The following is a 21460-nucleotide window of genomic DNA, read 5'->3' as shown; positions in this document are numbered from 1 at the left end:
TTTATGGAAATCGAGTATAAGATACTCGAGTTCCACTGGGAATTTTTTTTTTCTTTTTTGGCCGCAGGTCACCAGAATTATTTATCACATTAATTACGTTTTTTAGTTCTTAAATTGGGGTAAAAAAAAAAAGGAAAAAAAAAATCCCAGTAGAACTCGAGTATTTTAGACTCGATTTCCATTTATGGAAACCGAGTATAACATAGTCGAGTTCCACTGGGAATTTTTTTTTTCTTTTTTGGCCGCAGGTGACCAGAATTATTTACCACATTGAATAATTACGTTTTTTAGTTCTCAAATTGGGGTAAAAAAAAAAAGGAAAAAACAAATCCCAGTAGAACTCGAGTATTTTAGACTCGATTTCCATTTATGGAAACCGAGTATAACATAGTCGAGTTCCACTGGGAATTTTTTTTTTTTCTTTTTTGGCCGCAGGTGACCAGAATTATTTACCACATTGAATTACGTTTTTTAGTTCTCAAATTGGGGTAAAAAGAAAAAGGAAAAAAAAATCCCAATAGAACTCGAGTATTTTATACTCGGTTTCCATAAATAGAAATCGAGTCTTAGATACTTGAGTTCTACTGGGATTTTTTTTTTTTTTTGCCACAGGTGCATGGACCAGAATTAGTTTTCTCCCCTGCAGCAAATTTTCCAGGGTCCAGAACACATCAAACAACTACATACGTATGATAGGCGAAGGGAGCATACATTAAAGTTTTACAACCAAATTAAAACAGTAACTATTCAATAAAATGATTGTTGGACAAAAGTCTTAGCACACAATGGCAGTTCAATACTAGAAGGGCCTTGTGGTTGAACTTGCCAAAGTAATATCATTGTTCGTATTATAGGAAAAAGCTGCATCACGCAACTAATGTAACGAGTAAAATGGATAGCAAAGAGTTCAATTATTCGTAATTTACAACAATAAACAAAATAACAACTAAGTTAATACAACATAGTCTACATATTCGCCTAGCGGATATAACATATTATACATAGTCACCTAACACTTGTCCATACTGATACAACATACTCTACATAATCACCTAGCTTGTCCATACAGAAGATAACGACAAGTCCCACGTACAATGTCACTTACGAAAATAAAGTCTCCGCTTGCCTGACAAACATGAAATACGGTTATTAGTTTCCAAATGCAAAGAACAAAAACCAAATGACATTCTGAGTATATTATATAAAAACAGTGACGGCACTTGCCTAGTTCATAGCACTACCACTTGTCGAAGCCCCATGGGAATTGGGACAACATCTACGGTTATGCCCCTCTTGATGACACACTGTACATCGTTGCCTCGGTTGAATCTCCCTCAACTCCGGATCTTCCCTCCGGCTTCCCCGTTCTCGCCGTACCCCATCCATTTCATTCCTTATTCTTGACATCGTAGGACGACCTTTGGCCCGCAACAATCGTGGGTCAGGCACCCACCATGGTCCGCGAACGTCTCTCCATAATGACTCTGACTTTGGCACCACAAAATTATGTGAATATGTGAGAATGGCGTTGTTCAGACTGTAACATGGGTCAATATAGCTGGGCGCATCAAGATGCAGAGCTTTAAGAACTTTAATTGCATGCGAACAAGGGATCTTCAAGTTTTGCCACTTTCCACAACCACAGGTTCTATCAAATATGCGCACATCATGACTGTGATTTCCCCCTCCAGCTCTATGGTCGTTATACGGGGTAACCACTTGATATATACCCTCTGCATGATTATAATTCCTCAGAGTGTGTCCTGCAATTTTCTGCTCATTTTTGTTATAGATCTCCATTGCATAATCACTCCACACCTTACCTCGAGAGAGATCAGAAGTAATTTGTTTATGTCGATCGTGGAAATATGCAACAAGTTTAAAATAAGTGAACTCAACCATTGCAGCAATGGGCAAACCGCGGGCACCTTTAAGAACCCCATTAAAGCACTCAGAGATATTGGTTGTCATTGCCCCGTAACGTCTTCCACCATCATGTGACTGGGTCCATTTGTCTACATCCTCACTCATTAGATATGTGTATGGCATATAACGTATAATCCGGCGATCAGTAGGGTCTACACCCCTCAGTAAATTAATCTCGGCCTCCTTAATGGTTTGCATTATGGACACAAATTTAGCATCATGAGTCGCATATCCAGCTTTCAAGGCCAATGCCTTTAGAGTCGGGTTATTAAAATGTGTGTTGAAGTTGCTAGCAACATGTCGAAGGCAATATCGATGATATACCCGTTCTCTTCTGTCTTGCCCTCTAGGCCACTCTCGAATGGCGCATTTGATACCTTTATGTCGGTCAGAAATAATGCAAATGTCCTTATTTTCAATAACACGCTCTATCGAAGTCCTGAAACACTCTAAAAACCACCCCCAACTAGCCCCTGACTCCTTGTCCACAACAGCAAAGGCGATAGGCAAAACCTTTTGATTAGCATCGGTTGCCATTGCAATCATCAATACCCCTTTGTATTTACCATATAAATGAGTTCCATCAATACTGATCACTGGCCTGCAATACTGGAATGCAGCAATGCATGGAGCGAATGCCCAATATACATAGCGCAGTAACGTAGTACCTTCTAATGGCTTAGGTATGGTGTGATAGCTATACTGGGTACCCGAATCCTGATCCAAGTATGCCAACAACAACTTTCGCAACCTTTGGTAAGACTCCTCCCAATCCCCAAAAATCTTAGCAATTGCCTTTTATTTTGCGTCCCATACTTTATAGTAAGAAAGCTCATGATCATACTTAGTACGGATGATCTCCCAAAGCTCATCAACAGTAGCAGTGTGCTTTTTTCGCAATCTTCCCACAATTTCTGATGCAACAAAATTAGAATCCATCATTCTACCATCTCTTCGCAGCCCAAAGGGTATACAACTGTGTGGACCCACATAAGACGTGACCATCCACAAACCATTGAATTTAGGCTTCATGTATGCCCCAACGTACCACTTGCAAATGTCGTCAATGCATGCGGCGCACAATTCAGTTGTGCTCGACCTTTGGATGGAGAAATTTCTATTATCCTTTGCTGCGTATATTATCAATGCACGCTTCACCGCAGCTTTATTTGCAAAAGTCAACCCTTTACAAAAATGCATCCCATCTTGCCAAGTACAAAGATATGGTATCTAAAGACGTGAAGGATCAACCATATTTTCCCAAGTATTTGCGTAGAATGAGTCCGCAGGAGGTCTGTAGCCAGTGGTCGTATCTGTATCATGCTGGACACCAATATCATCATCATCTGCATCACCTTCATCATGGTACTCCATATTTTCCTCTTCAAAATTAGGAACGACTTCATGCTCATCCACATCGTTCTCAAAGTCACCTCGCTCAATCCTCTCTTCATACTGATCCATATCATCATTATTTTCACCATCATTCACAGCATGATCTTCGTCTTCGTCTTCGTCTTCGTCTTCCTCCTCTAAATGTGTCTCTTGAGAGTAGAGGGTTCCACCAGTATTCGCAACATATTCTTGAGATGAGAGCGTATAACCTCCCATTGTAGTGCATCCATCATCTAGGGTTGTAAATTGTAAAGCCGTAGATGTTTCTTGCACCACCTCAGTACTGTTGTCTACACTCGCCTCCAAACTTACATACAACTCAGTAGCATTTACTTGGGGCATTTTCTGGATCCTACTAAACATCATCTTTACATGTTTATCTTCTTTAATCGCCATATACCCATAATTTATCCGTTCATGAAGAACTTCTTGTGGGCAACGATAAATAATCTTGATGTCATACCAAGCAGGGTTCAATTTCAATTCGTCCATTATTTTCCTCTTCAAATCAGTCAACGTCTTCAACTTACGACGTAACATCATGTAGTAGCATTCGATACCCTCCCCTCTAAATGGGAATCCGTCAATCCCTTCAGGATTGTAAAGGTGTCCACCGAAGTATACATTTATGTCAATATTCTTCAAAGATTGTGCACCTATTAGAGAGCCAACTAAATTTATGTTAGTGACATATTTGATCTCTTTCATTTCACATCAATTACAAAAACTTTTCTATCTACTCAAAGTACAAGAATCACAACTTCTAAAAGTGTAACAATTGCATATACTCACCCCACATCACATACAAACACACTCAATCATTATAATTTCATACTCAAACAAATAAAAAAACTGAAGACAAAACTCACCCCCATTACAAAATTGAAACTCAGCTCTAACAAAAATATAAATAAAAATATCAAACCAAACAACAAAAGTCATGAGGATGTGCAAATGAATGAGTGCAATTATGTAACAACATCATTCAAGTCATTTTAAATTAATGTCATACCCTATTACACTACTATTGATGAAATAACATAGAGCAGGGTTCATCAGACAAAAAAAGGAAAAAAAAAACACTAATGTGAATATAATCATGATCAATCAAATTAGACATATCATCTAATTTAATATATAAATATAAATATATTTATATATTTAGCCTATTTATACAACTATATAATTAAATATTTATATAAATATATTTATATTTAGCCTATTTATACAACTATATAATTAAATATTTATATATTTATATAAATATATTTATATAAGTATTTATATATATAGTTGTATAAATATAAAAATATAATTATATTTATATAAATATTTAATTATATAGTTGTATAAATAGGCTAAATATAAATATATTTATATAAATATTTAATTATATAGTTGTATAAATATAAATATAAATATATATACGTATTTTTTTTATAAGGAAACAAATATACATATTTTAATACAAACAAATATCTTATCAGGAAACAAATATATTTGCCTAATACAAACAAATATTTTATTAGGAAATGGCATATACACTAAAACAATGCAAGCAACACTTTTTAAAGCAGCTATATACACTAAACAACTAATTAGAGAGTGAGGAGACCCTTACTTGACATAATGATGTGCAAATGTACTGCTGAGATTGTATGAGAGTGAGAGGAGCAATGTTTTGCTGCTAAATATGTATGAGAGTTTGAGTCTCTGTGAGAGTTCTTAAGAGAGGTTCTGTGATTGAAGTTGCTGAAGGTGAGAGTTGTTGAGGCAAGTTGTTCTTCATGTGAGAGAGTTGTGTTTAGTCAAAATATTCTCTGCATCTGAGAGTAGTGTGAGAGTTTTTTTAGGTTCAACATACTGAGAGAAGTTTTTGGTGCTTGTGCTAGTTTAACATATTTTTTGAATGTGTCTCAAAACAGACAAATTATATTCACATGTCCTTCAGCAACGTACTCATCTTACCTGCTGGAGGAAGCAACAAAGACTGTTGACTAGCAAAAGCACCAAAATAGACTAATAGACTAGCACAAGCAACAGACAAAACATGTCATTCAACACAAGCAACAGACAAAACATGTCATTCAACACAAGCTTTAATAATAGCACAGAGCACGTATTCAGCTAATAGACTAGAGCACAGAGCACGTATTCTAGCACAGAGGACAGCAAAGACACTTGATAAGACTAGACAGGAGGGGAAATAATGGTTTGAAACTCGAGTCTCTAAGACTCGGTTTCAAAAGGTAAACCGAGTCTCAAAGACTCGAGTTCAACACGCGTATCTTTTTGGTTAAAACTCGAGTCTTTGAGACTCGGTTTACCTTTTTACGTAAACCGAGTTTCAAAGACTCGAGTTTAGGTCGCGCCTACGTGGAACTCGAGACTTAAAAACTCGAGTTCCACGTACACTCCTGCCACGTCAAGGCCATGTCAAAGCACATAAACCGAGCCTTAGAGGCTCGATTTAGGGGCCCAAAATCGAGCCTCTGAGGCTCGAGTTGCTAGTTTGCGAAAATGTTTCCAAACTGACCCTACTAACTAAATAGTTGGGGTTTTATGGGTAATTACCCATTTTCGCCTAGTTTTGATAGTTGTATGATTATTATGTGGTTGCTAAGAAAATAGATTAAAAGAAAAGAATTGAAAAGAATATTGAGTCATGATATTTGATAAATTATTGTTTGGTTTAAGTTAGGCTGCTGTGTTCATGGATATTGTGCTTGGAAAGTAAGAAAGTGCAAGAATTCAAAAGAAAATAAAAGAAATTGAGATTTAAAAAAATAAAATTCATTTTCATTATTTGTTTTCTTTTAATTAAACTTTTCAGAATTTTTTTATGTCTGACACTGATTTTTTTACTATTAAAATGCTTATATGACTTTTTTAATATTTAATTATTTGATTTTATATTATTATGATAACTATTTGTGCGTTAACAAGACAAACAGTTTACCACATAAGTATTTTCTATTAGTGAGTTAACGATAGGGACTAAATTAATTGCAAATTCAAAATAATAAGGACCAAATTGACTATTACAAAAATATAAAGACTAAATTGATTGTGACTTCAAAATATAGGGACCAAAATGATGTTTTTGTTTTATTTATTTTTGTAGCTTACCAGCCATATATTTGATTTTTAAGTGTTATATGTCTTATATCTAATAATCTAAATAAAAATGGAAAGAAATAAAAGGAATAGGGATTAAATTGGAAGGTACGTGATGTTATCCCATAAAAACGTCCAAAAAGAAAACCAAATGTCCCTCCCTCATCAAGCAATTAAATATACGAAAATAGTTATGATCAAATTAAATTATGCATTTTAAAATACTGAAATTGTTAATTAAATACCTGACCACCAAGTTATCAACTTTAATTGCAAGAAAATTTCCATATTGCCATTGCCATTGTCGTCTCTCTCATCTTGTGTTGACGAGTAATCATGAGCAATTGCAACCTCACCTTCACCTTCTCCTTCTTCCCAGTTTTCAAAATCAGAATCCATATCTGCATCATACACATCCATATGAGCCTTCTCTTTTTCGAGCCTTCTCTTTTACACTGATTCTAGCAATGTTATTGTAGAGATTGGTGGATTTATTTACGATAAATCACAGCTAAAATTTCGTTTCATTTTTTGTCAAAACCAGCGTTTTCAACCAAGTAGCTACGAGCTTTGAAATCAAAATGCGATTCTTTTGCATTTTTAAAAATCGCAATTACTTACAAATTGTAAATCCAAACACTTCGTTTTTCACATTTTTCTTATAAAACACGATTCTTTTGCATTTTTAAAATCGTAATTTCTTACAAATAGCAAAGCCAAACTGTAGAGGCAAAGGTCCAAGATCATACAATGGGCCTTGGGTCCCGTATGAAAATTCGACCACGTCCGAGAAGAAGGTGTGGGTACCAAAAAGGCTCCCGGCCCAATTCTTATGGGTCTAAAGATGTTTAAAAGGTGGTCCGATGAGAAATGTCTCCTCGGACGTACCAAATATGGTTCAAACATGCACTCTGCCTGCTAGAAGGATCCACTCCTACGAACATTAGTAACAAGGATGAGTCTCACAAGCCCGTAAGAAGGAAGAAAGTATAGGATGCCAAGGGAGAGGCTGCAGCTGTCATATTAAATGCATGACAGCTACTTTTCTGGTCGCATTAATGTGGAGAGGACTTGTGAACAGTGTTGCCTTGACTACCATAACTCACAGAAAGATGGGGGAGATGTTCGATGGGACAGACACTCAAGTGAAAGTCCATATGATCAACAAATGTAAAGCCCTGATGACTTCAAGGGGGCTATATAAGAGAGAGGAGTTCCCATGAAGAAGGGGGAGAGAAAAAAGGAACGAAGAACAGAAGAGCAGTGCTAGAACCATAACCTTTGAGTAAGGACTGATACATATCCTCCACGTCTCCTCGAACTGAATATCTTATGGACGGGAAGGGGGGTTTTCTTATTCTCGATCGTTGCATGGCCCAATTTTAGCTAGTGTACACTTCGTTTAGACCTAGTTCTGTAGCCCACTCTCTATAAATTCATTGTTTCAGGCTCCTTGGGGCAGAACCCCATACCTGTTGGGCCTGGGCCCTGAATCGTGACCCTACACAAACAATTCGTTTTTGCATTTTCATTATAAAATGCACATTCCATTGCACATTCAGGGTACAATCATTCTCACACATGACACATTCAAGTACACAGTAAATCATCCTTCTCTAATTTGGAGAACATTTAAGGACACGGAAAATCACCCTTTTCTAATATGCACGATTGTGAATGAATGATGGGTTCAAGTTGTAACGTACTGTCGCTAGAGGTTGATTGGGTTTCTGGCGATGGTGTCAATGGCAAGTTTCGTCTTGGGACTGTTCCAGTTGTTGAGCTTGTGCGGGATTTTCTTTTTCATTTACTAACGGTGATTGGGTGTATTTTTTTTTTTTTTTTTGGGCCAATGGTAGTAGGACAGGATTGCAGGGATATATATGTACAGGTCAATTTCCAATCAATTTTACTTTACTCCCATCTGTTCCTTTACCCTTTACCTTCATCCAAACTGGTCATTAAGAGCAAACGTCTACATAATCATTACTTGGTGTTGTCGGTGGCTTGAAGCATAGAACATCCCATCACCCACATTAGTGATATTAAAAACCATGTGAAGAAATTAATATGAGAAATGAGAATATATCTTTGGGGACTAGACTAGATATCAGGAGTCAAATGCTCTTGGATGGATGGATGCGGTCCAAGACTGCAAATGAGACTTATTTGCTGGAGAGATGAAATCGGCCTATATCAATTCTTGTACTGTTCGGTTTTTAAGGTATTGCATTAGTTTGCATAGAGTTATTGGTTAAGTTTTCAATTGAACTCCAAATATGTATGTCTCTTATGTTAATTTAGTGGAAGCGAGTTGGATACCACTATCGGAGAAATAAAATTAAAAAATCTGGAAAAAACTAAAGTCTAAACTACATAACAGAATAACAGTTAACACTACGCTAGTGTCTATAGCGAGAAATTGAATACATACATTTGTATAATAAAGTATGTAATTAATTTTACATGGTTTTAAAAATGGTACCAGATTGCCGTATATAAAACCAGCCAGGGGAGGCGGCACGTTGAGGCCAGGGGTGGTCACAAGACTAAACTGTCTTGAAAATAATTTTTTTTTTTATATATATATATAATAATTTAAAATTTTATATTTGTCTACACTTAAAAAAAGATTTGTGACCACCATAAGTTTTTTTTTTATGCCCAATAAAATTAAACTTTGGTCTATTTAATAATAAATTATGGTCTTTCAAGCAAAAGGAAAAAGCCAAAAAAAAATTTTAACTAAAATCTGGAAAAAAAATTATAATTTCATCAAGCCCAAATACCCAATAAAGACCTCAGGTTAAAAAGCCCAAGATCAATCCTATCTCATACACATAGTCTAACTACTGACTTGTGTTGTGATTTAGACTTTGGCCGGCTGTTATCCTTTGACAATATAAATTAGCTTTTCAGCTTTTGTCTTGTTGTGTAGGTGTATGTAAATATAAAATATGTAATTGTGTTGAATATGCCGATTGGCTCTTGTCTCTTGAGCCGGGGTGAGGGGGTGAGTGGTGCCGTGGCATTGAATATTTGAATTTGGGTAGTGGTCCACTTAAAAGTAAGTGAACACTAAACAAGATATTATAAAAGACAAAAAAAAAATTAACTTAGGCAGTAAGTTTAGTCGTGTTATTTATTTATTTATTTTTTTTTTTTTTTTTATAGTTGTTGTCAATGTATGAATTTCTTAAAAACCACTCAGAAAAAAAAAAAAAAAAAAATTGGAGTCACAACTGAAACCGGCCTAAAAAAAAAATGGAAAACCAATGGTTGAATTAGAAAAATTGTTGGTTCAATCAATAAAAACTGAGAACTGGACCTATTTTTGGTTCTTTGATCATTCCAATTTTTAAAACCATGTAATTTTAGACTAGTCCTACAGTCACAAGTACTACCACTTTTACTACATTGAATTTACATGCAAACTTTTATATCACCATCCCAAAGAAGCAAACTTTTATATCACCATCCCAAAAAGGCTTCTTCCAACGTTGGTAGCCAAGTTTGGATGAATGCTTTACCTTCAGACATTGCCGTTTTGGTAGACTTTGATGTTCATTAGTTTTATTTTATTTTCAGTTCAATAAAGTCCCAGACTTGAGGTCTGGTTTCTCAAAAAAAAAAAAAAAACCATCCCAAAGAAGCAATTTAAAATATATATATATTCATTTATAAACTAATTGAACCTTACTAATCATATTCATTGACATATAAGTTTATAAGTTTTATGTAGTAAAATTTGTATTACCTTTAAGCTTTTTCTTAAAAAAAAAAAAAAAAAAAGTTCCAATTAATGAGAATATATTTCAGGAACAATTGTCTCGAGGGCCACATTCACGTACTTTGAGAGTTAAATGAATTATCAACATAATTATTGCTAGGTATATTAGACTGGTATTAAAAATAGGAAAAGGGTTTACTCTCATTGAATATATTTAATTTCCTTCCGTTTTTAGTTGGATTCGTCAGTTTTTTTTTTTGGTCGAATTATATGAGATTTATTTATTTTTATAGATTACATGATTATTTAATTTTTAATATATGCCTTACATTTAAATAAAAACGGAAGGAACAAGGATTAAATTAGAACATGTTATGGGCATGATGTAAAGCATTGTGCATCACATTTTGCTGTTATTCAGAATGGAGGTGAGGTTGATTATCAATATGGGGATTCTTTAAGAACTATGGGAGGGCGTCCACGCTCTTTCTCACCAAGAAATACACATGACAGTGCTAGGGCAGCGAAAGAGCAAACGACAAAGGAATCTACCAATTACAGTCTGATGCAGGGGACTTCTCCGGCAGCGGGATTGGAAAGTACAAACCCTAGTAAGCAGGTTGAAGCTGATTCCGAGATTCTAGGGGATTCGCCTATTTTCCAAGAAGGTGATGACGTGGACATGAAAGGAAAAGCTTATGTCCTGAAAGGGAATTCTTTGAGGATGGTATCAGGTCCAAATTTTAAGGGTGATGATGTGGAGTAGGCGAGAGAGTTGATGGTGCAGCCAACTGGATTGGATTTAATTGATGTGACAACAGGTAGGATTGAGGAAAGGGTGCTCGGGGTTGATTCTAGTGGAGTGGATCATGGAATGGATAAGGCTGAGCCTAATAATTTAAAGTCCAAATCCACTTGGACCGGGTTTAACCGAATGGATTTTGGGCTTGGAGGACTGTTAAAAGCCTTGCTGCTGTCAACCTGTGGTAAAAGAAATAGTGAGTCTAATTGGGAGGAAGAGTAGCGTGAGAACTTTGATATTAGGGAGACTAAGCATGGAAAGGTCGGGGGTGGAGAGCCACCCTTGCCGAGAGCAATAAGGATCCTAAGTTGGAACTGTCAAGGGCTTGGGAACCCTTGGACAGGACGTAGCCTTCGCAAATTAGTAAGGAAACAAGCTCCCATGGTGTGTTTTCTTGTGGCGACACAGTTGGATACGGAGGGTTTAATAATCTTTACGGTAACTTACCTTTTTAGAATAAAATAATTGTTAAACATCCGGACTCTGGTGGAGGGTTAGCCTTTTTATGGAAGGATGATGTTAAGTTAGAGGTGATTAATTATACTGAAATCATGTCTTAGCTAAAGCAACAAAGGAAGATGGTTTTGTTTGGTTCATGACAGGTTTTTATGGTTGGCCAGAGACACAACAAAAATTTAAGTCTTGAAAGTTATTGGAACATTTAAAGACTTATGTGGAGGGTCCATGGTTATGTTTTGGAGACTTTAATGCTATACTCCATTCCTCGGAAAAGCAAAGCACAAGGCAGCCACATATTACCCAGATTAATGTGTTTAAGGAGGCTTTGGAGAGTTGTCAATTAGAAGATCTAGGTTACAAAGGATACCCTTTTACTTAGACTAACAAGAGACCCGGTGATGCAAATACTAAATTGAGACTTGATAGAGCTGTTGCAACTAAGGGGTGGATTGAAAACTTTTAGGCCAGCAATGTAGTGCATCTTCTTCCTCATGCTTCGAACCATATTCCTAATGCTATCCAGGTTCAAAAATTTAGACAGAAACATTGTAGACCTGATTGGGGTTTCAAGTTTGAAGAAAGTTGGTTGTTATGGGATGAATGTGAGGCTCGGGTTTAGCAAGCATGGAGTTTAGCAGGCAGTGGGAATTCGGGTTTGGCAGGTGTGCATGCAAAATGAGGGCTTGTGGTGATTATTTAAGGCATGGGGAGACACAAGGACTAGACTTGAAGAGGAAGAGATTAAATCCCTTCGAAACCGGCTTGATAAAATTAATAGAGCTGACACTACTGATGAGAGTAAGGTGGAGTATTTGGAGATCAGTAAACAGTTGGATAATCTTTTGTTAAAATAGGAGATTTATTGGGCACAACGATCTAGGGTTGCATGGTTGAAACATGGGGATAGAAATACTAAGTTTTTCCATTCAAAAGCATCACAACGGCAAAGACAAAATTATATTAAGGGCATCAAGAATCCACAGGAGCATTGGGTGGAGGAGGTGGAGGATATAGCCAGAGTTGCGGCCAAAGCACAGTTTCGGCCAAAGTAACTGCAAACATGCAGGATATGCTTTCCACAGATTTTATTGTTGATGAAATCAAGGAAGCTGTATTTTAGATGGGACCAACAAAGGCACCTGGACCTGATGGTATGAATGCCTTATTTTATCAAAAATTCTGGCATATTGTGGGTGGTGATGTATTGAATGCTGTGTTAGATTTTTTGAATGATGGAGTTATGTTACCTGATTTAAATCATACCAATATTGTGCTCATCCCTAAAGTGAAGAATCTAGAGAAAATGTCTGAATTTAGACCTATTAGCCTCTGTAATGTCATTTATAAGGTTATTTCTAAAGTCCTTGCAAATAGACTGAAACAAGTGCTTCTTGATATTATATCTCCCACCTAGAGTGCTTTTGTGCCAAGTAGACTTATTACAGATAATGTTATTGTGGCATATGAGGCTTTGCATTCTATGCACGCTAGGAAGAAGGGAAAAACAGGTTCTTTGGTTTTGAAGTTGGATGTCAGCAAAGCATATGATTGAGTGGAATGACTATTCTTACAGGGCATTATGTAAAAGGTTTTCTAGAAGAGTGGATTGAGAGAGTGATGACATTTGTCACCACCACACCATTCTCTATTCTACTCACTGAAAAATGTTATGGGAATGTGACTCCATCCAGGGGAATCTGTCAAGGAGATCCACTCTCACCATACTTATTTCTATTATGTGCAGAAGGATTTACATCTTTGTTGGCAAAAGCAAAGACTAATGGGAAAATTCACGGCGCTTCTATTTGCAAAGAGGCGTCGAAAGTTTCTAACTTATTTTTTGCAGATGATTCCCTTTTGTTTCGTAGGGCAACACAAAATGAGGTGGAGGTAGTTTCCGAGGTGCTTCAGACCTATGCCAATGCCTAGGGACAGTGCATAAATTTAGAGAAGTCTTTGGTCTTTTTCAGCAGTAACACTTCAGCTAATTAGAAGCAAGACATTTTGAGGATCTTGGGAGTGCAGGAAGTGAACCGGTTTGAGTCTTATTTGGGGCTGCCTACCTTAGTAGGGAGAACAAAGTATCACACGTTCTCATACTTGAAGGATAGGATATGGAAACAACTACAGGGGTGGAAAGGGAAGATGTTGTCTAAGGCCGGTAAGGAAATTCTTATTAAAGCAGTTGCTCAGTCTATTCCTACTTACACCATGAGTGTTTTCCAACTCCCTTTGAAACTATATGATGAAATGGATGCAATGTGTGCTAAATTTAGGTGGGGACAAGGGCGGAATGAAAGGAAAATTCATTGGCAAAGGTGGGAAAAATTGACGTTATCAAAGAAGGAGGGAGGAATGGATTTTACGGATTTAAGGGCTTTTAATTTAGCTATGTTAGCTAAACAACGGTGGAGGTTGCTGCATGATAGTAATTCTTTAGTATATCAATGCCTCAAAGCTAGATATTTCCCAAGAACTCATCTCTTTGATGCCAAGGAGTCCCCAAATTTTTCATTTGTTTGGAAGAGTATTGTGGCTGGTTTTCCTATCTTGAAGTCTGGGTGTTGTTGGAGAGTTGGGAATGGCCATTCAATTTGGATTCTAGGGGATAAATGGATACCGAATTATCCAACAAATGCACCTTTACATCTAGTTAAGGATGATGTTCGAGAGGTGATTGTTGCTGAATTAATTGATTAAGACTTGCATGCATGGAGGTCTGAATTTATCATGGATATGTTTGAAAAAGAAGATGCCGAAGCTATATGTAGAATACAACTCAGCCGAAGACATGTGAAGGACTTTATGATCTGGATGCACCAAAAGAAAGGGATGTTTACTGTTAAATCCGCATACAAGGTGGCTAGGGAAGTTTTGAGAGGAGGAAGGGTAGCTGAGAGCTCTAGGGGCTGTATTGGGAAGGGAATTTGGTCTGCACTTTTGAAGCTTCGAATTTTTAATAAAATCAAGGTGTTTGGGTGGAGAGCTTGTAATGAAATCTTGCGAACAAAGTTGAACCTGTCAAAGAGAAGAGTCATTGATGATGCGATGTGCCCAATTTGCTTGAGGTTTCCAAAATCAGTTTTCCATACTCTTTGGGAATGTGATACGGCTAGAGATTTGTGGGCGGAAAGCTTAAAAACTTTGCAGAAGGAAGGGTCAGGTATGGCTGATATGGTTCAATTAATGGATTATTTATTGGATCGGGTTGAGTCTCAAGATATGGAGGTAGTGCTTGTCCAAGCATGGTTGATTTGGAATCAAAGGAATTAGGTTGTGCATGGAGGTAAGTTCCATGATCCGGGGTGGTTGAATAATCGGGTAAGGGAGTTTCTTGAGGAATTTTGGACTGCATCAGCACTGATGGGACTTGCACATGGAAGGCAGTCTACTCGGGATACCTGGTAACCCCCTCCACCTTCGGTCTTCAAACTTAGCTTTGACGCAGCCTTATTTTTGACCCTCAACAGCTCTGGCTTTGGAGCATTCATCCGGAATGAAAAAGGTGAGGTTATGGCAGCTAAGGGACCTGAGGTATTTTGTAGCGAGGAGGCTGAGTTACTTGCATGTAGAAAAGCTATTGAATTTGCCATAGATGCTGGCTTCTCTAAATTAGTCATTGAAGGGGATAATAGCTTTGCTATGAAAGCTATTTCAGCTTTGCAAGATAATTATTCTATGCTTGGGAATGTAACTGGGGATATTCATCATTTGATTAGAAATTTACAATGGGCAAGGATTGAATGTACTAGGAGAGGGGGGGGGGGAATAGGGTTGCTCATGAGTTAGCTCAATTTGCTAGGAATATTAGACATGATTTGTTTTGGATAGAAGATGTTCCTCCAATAGCTAAGGAAGCTTTGTACCAAGATGCTAATTTCTCTGATTAATTGAACGGAATGCTTCTGTTTCCAAAAAAAAAAATTAGAACATGTTATCGCATAAAACATCCAAAAAGAAAATCGATTGTCTCTCTCTTAATAAGCACTGTAAGGGCATAGTTTGGTTCCTAAGCCCAAAATATAAAAGGATTAAGGCCCAAAGAGCCCAACATAATGAATTTGTATGGAGTGGGCTGGAAACTAGACTTCAATGAGTTGGACAACAATCATAATAGGTTAAAGATGACAAGGAAACAAAGATAAACAAATTTCATGCACAAAAAATCTTCCCCGACAATGTCCAAGGAGAGTAGTTCTTGTATAAGTTTCTCTTGGACTTGGTTACAATTACAGTTTTTATTGCTACAGTGTTTTCTCTACAGATTCTCCGATCTCCTTGTAATGGGGTCTTTCTTCCTTATATTCTCCTGTTTTGCTTCATCTCCACCCTCCACGTGTAGGTCAAGTTGCTTGCCTTGATCCTTGCTCCATCAACACCTTCCTGAAGTCTTTGGGGGTAGCTGTAAGGCTGATTTCACTGTTCAGGTATTACCTCCACATTAATGCGGTTAGAGAGTTAGCTGTAGAGAATTTAATGCAGTGGTAGTAGCTTTCTCTTAGATATTTCTTAGCTTCCCTTGGTCCTATTCCCTCCTGATGTTTATCCTTACCAGTAGAATCGCCTGGAGTGTTGTTCTTGATGGCAGATCAAACCTTTTGACCTCTGCTTTGCTTAGCTGAGGAGGCATTTCTCCTCGGACTACCTTCTCAAACCTTCATGGCCAGAATCCTTCCATACCCTACTAATTTGTACATCATAGCTAATGTCTAATTGTCCTCGGACTACTGAATGCCCTCGAACAAGGCCCACAGCCCAATATACACTCCTAGGCCTTCCATCCCCACAATAGCCCATCAAAATTCCCTTCTTTTGCTCCTCGAAAAAAATGGAGGATTTCGATATTACAGCAATTATTCTACTCTGTCCCCACGTCATCTCTGTCTATGCAGATGACTTTTCAACTGCCCAAAAGCATGCTCTTGACGTTTCGACATTCGGGACGTACTTGTATTTATTTTCTGTGGCTCCATGTTCCCCACGTTCTACGGTACGATAGAGATCCAACAGTTGAAGATTTTATTGGAACTCGAGCGGAATTTTCCTACTTGCTTTTCTCTCTCATATATATATATATATATATATATTGCCTAAAAGCTTCGACTGCTTCACTTTTTGCACTTTCAAATCTCAAGAGCTAGTCCAAGGAGCCCTTCTTCCCTTCCGTAAGTCGTCTTTAGTATTCTCTTTTTCTCTTCTTCTCTTCTATTTTTATTTTTATTTTTATTTTTATTTAGAGCCCTTTCCTTCCTTGGCCTGTCCAATTTCACCTCGTCTCCCTACTACCTCCAATTTTTCTTTCATATGGGTATTGCAAACAGGGGGAATGACACACTATGAGGTAGGATGGAGAAGTAGCAATCCCTATGATCGCCTTTATAAAGGAAGGGATGAGAATTCCTATAGGTAGAGTAACTAGGGATTACTTGGTGCGCCCCCAATATGTTTAGAATTCTAGGTAGTGTAGATGCCCTCAATAAGAAGATAGGTGTGAACCTCATCCATCATAATGTTAATTGGATTTACAATCATCATAAACTAACAGGGCAGGGGTATTACCTAAAATCTAGAGTTCCAGCAGTTAGGCTCATATCGTGTCTCCCTGTGTCCAAAAGGGTATGAATAAGGATTATATGATCATCTCAGGAGAGTGGCACGATGGGCTTTACTGTTCGACCAGAGAAGGGATGCTAGGTGAGGTACTTAGGTCTAGGTCTACTTTTCTAACAACACTTTTCTTTATTACGAATATTCTCTGTACTCACTTTCTTCTATCTGTACTTGTAATTTAATTTTTCTTTTATCTGCTCTGTTTTCTAACAATATTTTTGCTTTTGATGAATTTGCAGACAAGTACTCTGCTATCCCGAACTTCAGCCTTGTCAACAAGCCTGATCTGACAAAAATACTCAAGGTCGAGATCTTTGTCCACAAAGACAGATAATTAAGAGTAGCCCACCTCATCCTCAGCTACAATCCTCTATCATCTAGCTTCCAGGCGCCCAAGTACATAATCAAAGAAAAAGATCGCCGCCTACACTTGATCAACATCGTCGTACCGGGTTTTCTTAACCCCGACCCTTCTCTAAAAGGTGTACAAAAGGTAAAACTACCCTCCCAATACACAACCAAGGAAGAAGCAACCCCTTCCCAATTAGCTATCAAGGAAGAAGAAGAAGAATTGGTTGAAGTCTCAGACTCCGAGGATGACTTCGAGGTCTTCAATCAACCCCAATCCCCAGAAGTACCAGCTGGTGATTTTAGCCAACTTCCTCCAGCGCAAGTAAGCCACCTCCAAGAAGCTTCAACTGTTCCTGACGCCATGGTGCTACAACGCAAAACCAGGTCGAGCCTTCTAGATCTGCTGGAGTCCCATGCAAGAGGCAATGTGCCCGAAAACGCAATCCAGACCAAGCCTCCCACCCCTCCATCTACTTAGGCTTCCCAACCTGATCATGTTGATAAGAAGTGGAAAAGGGACCAGACGGGTAAGGAGGTGATGGAGGAAGGAAAGGGCCTTCCCTCTAAGGAAGTTGAGCCCTAAAAGGGGGCCAAGGTGGCTAAAATTGCTAATACAAGGTCCTCAAGTGAAGGATCTATGGTAGAGAGGGGGCATGACCGCCAAGTTAAGGAGCCAAACTGTAACCCCCCCTTGGTGTTGGAGGGAGCTTTCCTTCCAACAAATGCTTCTATAAAGGACTTCTAGCATGGGAAGGCCGGGTATGTGGCCAATGCCGTAGAGCAAGCCCTTTTGCTGCCCGAGGACATGGCTGATCTTAGGTCCATGAAGAGACACGAAGGATTTCTCAATCTAAAGAAGGAATTTGCATTGGTAAGTCTTTTAATTGGCTTTCTTTCACTTAAGGTCATAATTGCTTTTCTCTAATCATTATATTTTTTCCTTGAAAGGTTGTTCAAGCTGTGCATAGGGCCGAGGAGTTGGTGAACAGCTCCTATAGGCAAATGAAGGATGAGAAGGGGAGGCGCATTATTGCTGCTGATGCCTTTAACATAGCCGAGAAAAGGATTCAAGAGTTGAACACCAAGCTAACCGAGGCTGACAGAGATAAGAAGAGCGCCGAGGTTGCCTTGCTAGGAGCTAAGAGGTAGGCGGATAGTCAATGCAAATAGCTCCAACAGACTAAGGACTAGCTAACTACAACCAAAGAGTAGATTGGGGTCCTGAAGAAAAGTTGGAAGAGGCCGGGAAGGCCGTAGACTAGGCTGAACAGGATGGCTACGACATGGGGTAGTAGAGACTGAGGAGGCACTCAAGGCTGAAGTCTCTGGGGTGTGTAGAACTTACTGCCTCTAAGTGTGGACTGAGGCCCTCAACCAGGTTGGGGTTGAGGCCTCCTCTGCCCTTAGGAGAGCAGAGAATATCTATTATCCCCTTGCCATCCGTGCATCAAGCTCCTCGGGCTCCAAGGCTGACACTGCCTCCAAAGAGACAGATACTGGCAAGGACAGCCTCTTCCAACCGTCCTTCTAAAGAGGCAAAGCAAGTTAAGGTTGCTAAGAAAGAAAAAGATAACTAGAGGAGTGGCTTCTGAAGCTACCAAGCCCCCAGCTGCGCCTAAGGACCCTCTAAGGGTAAAGAAGCCTCTCAGAGCCTAGAGATTGTTCTAGCAACCCTTCCTATGCCTGCCAAGGAGGATCCTAAGGGCAAAGGTCCAGGAATTGCCAAATCCACCAAGGCCATAGGAAAGGACGACTCTCCACTGAAGATCAAATAGGGCCTAAGCTAGAATTTGTAGACTTTTTAGTTTTTATGTAATTGTTGTTTAAACTTTCAAAGTTTGTACTTATTTTTCCTTTTCCAAGGCTTAACTTAATGACAATTATGAGCTTTCTTTTATGCTTGTGGTACTCGTGCAAATTCTAACATAGCTTTCGCTTTACCTTACACTTAATTGATATAAAAATGAGATATAATTTCATTCAATTATCTGTACAAGTGATAGTGTAGTTGGTACACTCTACATAATCAACAACAGAATAGACTAAACCTTCCAAGTCTACAATCTTTAATAAAGAGTAATTTTAACTTCAATAACGTACCTTTCATGTTTTGAAACAAATAGCTCATATGACCATATGTGCTTTGGGCTTTCCTTCTCAATCTCACATAATGATAAACCATGTAATTACTCACAATATCACCTGCTCATCCACTTAACAGCATATCAAAGCAGTGGTTGGTGTTAATTTAACCATAGTATGTGGTCTGAAGAACCAAACATGACTAAGGTTCTGTTTAACATATAAGGAGGTACTGAATAATGTTAATTTACCCAAGGTATATGGTCCGAGGAGCCAAGTATGACCAAGGTTCTGTTTAACACATGAATATTTGCTTTAGAAGTATTAATTTACCCAAGGTATGTGGTCCGAGGAGACAGACATGACCATGGTTTTGTTTAATACTATAACAAATAATGAAGAGTATTAATTTACCCAAGGTATGTGGTCCGAGGAGACAGACATGACCATGGTTCTATTTAATACTTAAACAAATAATGAGGAGTACTAATTTACCTAAGGTATGTGGTCTGAGGAACCAAGCATGACTGAGGTTCTATTTAATACTTAAACAAGTAATCAAGAATATTAATTTACCCAAGGTATGTGGTCCGAGAAACCAGACAAGACCGAGATTCTATTTAATATTCAAACAAGTAATCAAGAATATTAATTTACTCAATGTATGTGGTCCAAAGAACCAGGCATGATTGAGGTTCTGTTTAATATTCTAACAAGTAACGAGGAATATCAATTTACCCAAGGTATGTGGTTCGAGGAACCAGGCATGACCGAGGTTCTGTTTAATATTCAAACAAGTAATAAATATAATGCATAATGTCAGAAATAAAAACACGGCAGAGCTGCCTTTCATTAATAATAGTACCTTCGCAGGTTATTTACATTCCAAGAACGTGGTATGACATTTTCATCTAATTCTTCTAGGAAGTAAGCACCTATACTAGTTACCGAGGTGATACGGTATGGCCCTTCCAAGTTGGGCCCTAACTTTCCTCATGCTAGGTTTTTTGCAGTACCCACAACCTTTCTTAATACTATGTCTCCAGGTGCTGATGGTCTTAATCTCACACTTGAGTCATAACCCTGTTTGAATTTCTGTTGATAATATGCTAATTGAACTATGACATTTTCTCTCTGCTCTTTAATCAAATCCAAGCTCTTCTCTAATAGGTTTTCATTGTTGTTTAGAGTGAACAAGCTTGTCCTCAGTGTTGGGAATTCAGTCTCCAGAGGAATCATAGCCTCGGCTCCATAAGTCATTGAAAATGGTGTTTCTACTGTTGACCTACGAGGGATAGTCTGATATGTCCAGAGAACATGTGGTAGCTTTTCCACCCATTTACCCTTTGCATCATCCAACCTCTTCTTGAGCTCATTCACTATAACCTTATGGATAGCCTTGACTTGTCCATTCCCTTAGGGATAAGCCGGAGTTGAATACCTATTCTTAATACCCAATTCACAAAAATACTTCCTGAAAGCTTTGCTATCAAATTGAAGCCCATTTTCCTAGATGAGAGTATGAGGAATCCTAAATTGAGTGACAATATTTTTCCACACAAACCTCTTGGCATCTGCATCCCTAATATTTGCTAGTGGCTCAGCTTTAATCTGTTTGGTGAAGTAGTTAGTGCCGACCAAAAGCCATCTCCTATTTCCTGTTGAAGGGCCTACAATATCCAAACCCCATTGAGCAAAATGCTAGGGACTAGATAGAGGATTGAGGACACCCCCTGGCTGATGAATGTTTAGAGCAAATCTCTGACATTGGTCACACTTCTTCACGTATTCTTGTGCTTCCTTTTGCATACTTAGCCACCAATATCCTTAAGTGAAGGCCCTGTGAGACAGTGATCTGCCTCTTATATGACTTCCACAAATCCTTTCATGTAACTCTTCTAGGAGTGGCTCTACTGCCTTAGGATGGACGTATCGCAAATATGGCTCAGAAAAAGAGCACTTGTATAATTTTTGATCCTCGGACAACC

At 38.3% G+C, this 21460-nt stretch overlaps 2 protein-coding genes across 2 annotated transcripts; one reads left to right on the top strand and one right to left on the bottom strand.

The window, feature by feature from the left end:
* Positions 1 to 1224: 1224 nt before the first annotated feature.
* Positions 1225 to 3663, bottom strand: LOC115985630. The gene is made up of 3 exons (XM_031108554.1): positions 3296 to 3663; positions 2743 to 2902; positions 1225 to 2643 (listed from the first exon to the last, which is right to left on the bottom strand). The coding sequence occupies exons 1-3, from the start codon at positions 3661 to 3663 to the stop codon at positions 1225 to 1227; spliced, it is 1947 nt and encodes a 648-aa protein (XP_030964414.1).
* A 7283-nt stretch (positions 3664 to 10946) lies between these two features.
* Positions 10947 to 14129, top strand: LOC115985629. The gene is made up of 3 exons (XM_031108553.1): positions 10947 to 11154; positions 13003 to 13319; positions 13455 to 14129. Exons 1-3 carry the CDS (start codon positions 10947 to 10949, stop codon positions 14127 to 14129), a joined length of 1200 nt encoding a protein of 399 aa, XP_030964413.1.
* Positions 14130 to 21460: the final 7331 nt, after the last annotated feature.

The sequence above is a fragment of the Quercus lobata genome, chromosome 4, assembly GCF_001633185.2.
Source record: "Quercus lobata isolate SW786 chromosome 4, ValleyOak3.0 Primary Assembly, whole genome shotgun sequence".
In the NCBI taxonomy this organism is placed as follows: domain Eukaryota; kingdom Viridiplantae; phylum Streptophyta; class Magnoliopsida; order Fagales; family Fagaceae; genus Quercus; species Quercus lobata.
The sequence above is the reverse complement of the archived record's forward strand: the minus strand, read 5'-3'. Positions and strand labels throughout refer to the sequence as shown.

Excerpts from the sequence above, each read along its gene's own strand:
- LOC115985630 (XM_031108554.1), bottom strand. The coding sequence starts at position 3,663 with ATGCCCCAAGTAAATGCTACTGAGTTGTATGTAAGTTTGGAGGCGAGT. Across the intron at positions 2,903-3,295 it reads TTTGAAGAGGAAAATATGGA|TTGTATACCCTTTGGGCTGC; the intron begins GTACCATGATGA and ends GGGTCCACACAG. Across the intron at positions 2,644-2,742 it reads ATGAGCTTTCTTACTATAAA|GATTCGGGTACCCAGTATAG; the intron begins GTATGGGACGCA and ends TACTTGGATCAG.
- LOC115985629 (XM_031108553.1), top strand. The coding sequence starts at position 10,947 with ATGGTGCAGCCAACTGGATTGGATTTAATTGATGTGACAACAGGTAGG. Across the intron at positions 11,155-13,002 it reads CTTGCTGCTGTCAACCTGTG|GGCATTATGTAAAAGGTTTT; the intron begins GTAAAAGAAATA and ends CTATTCTTACAG. Across the intron at positions 13,320-13,454 it reads CAACACAAAATGAGGTGGAG|GAAGTGAACCGGTTTGAGTC; the intron begins GTAGTTTCCGAG and ends TTGGGAGTGCAG.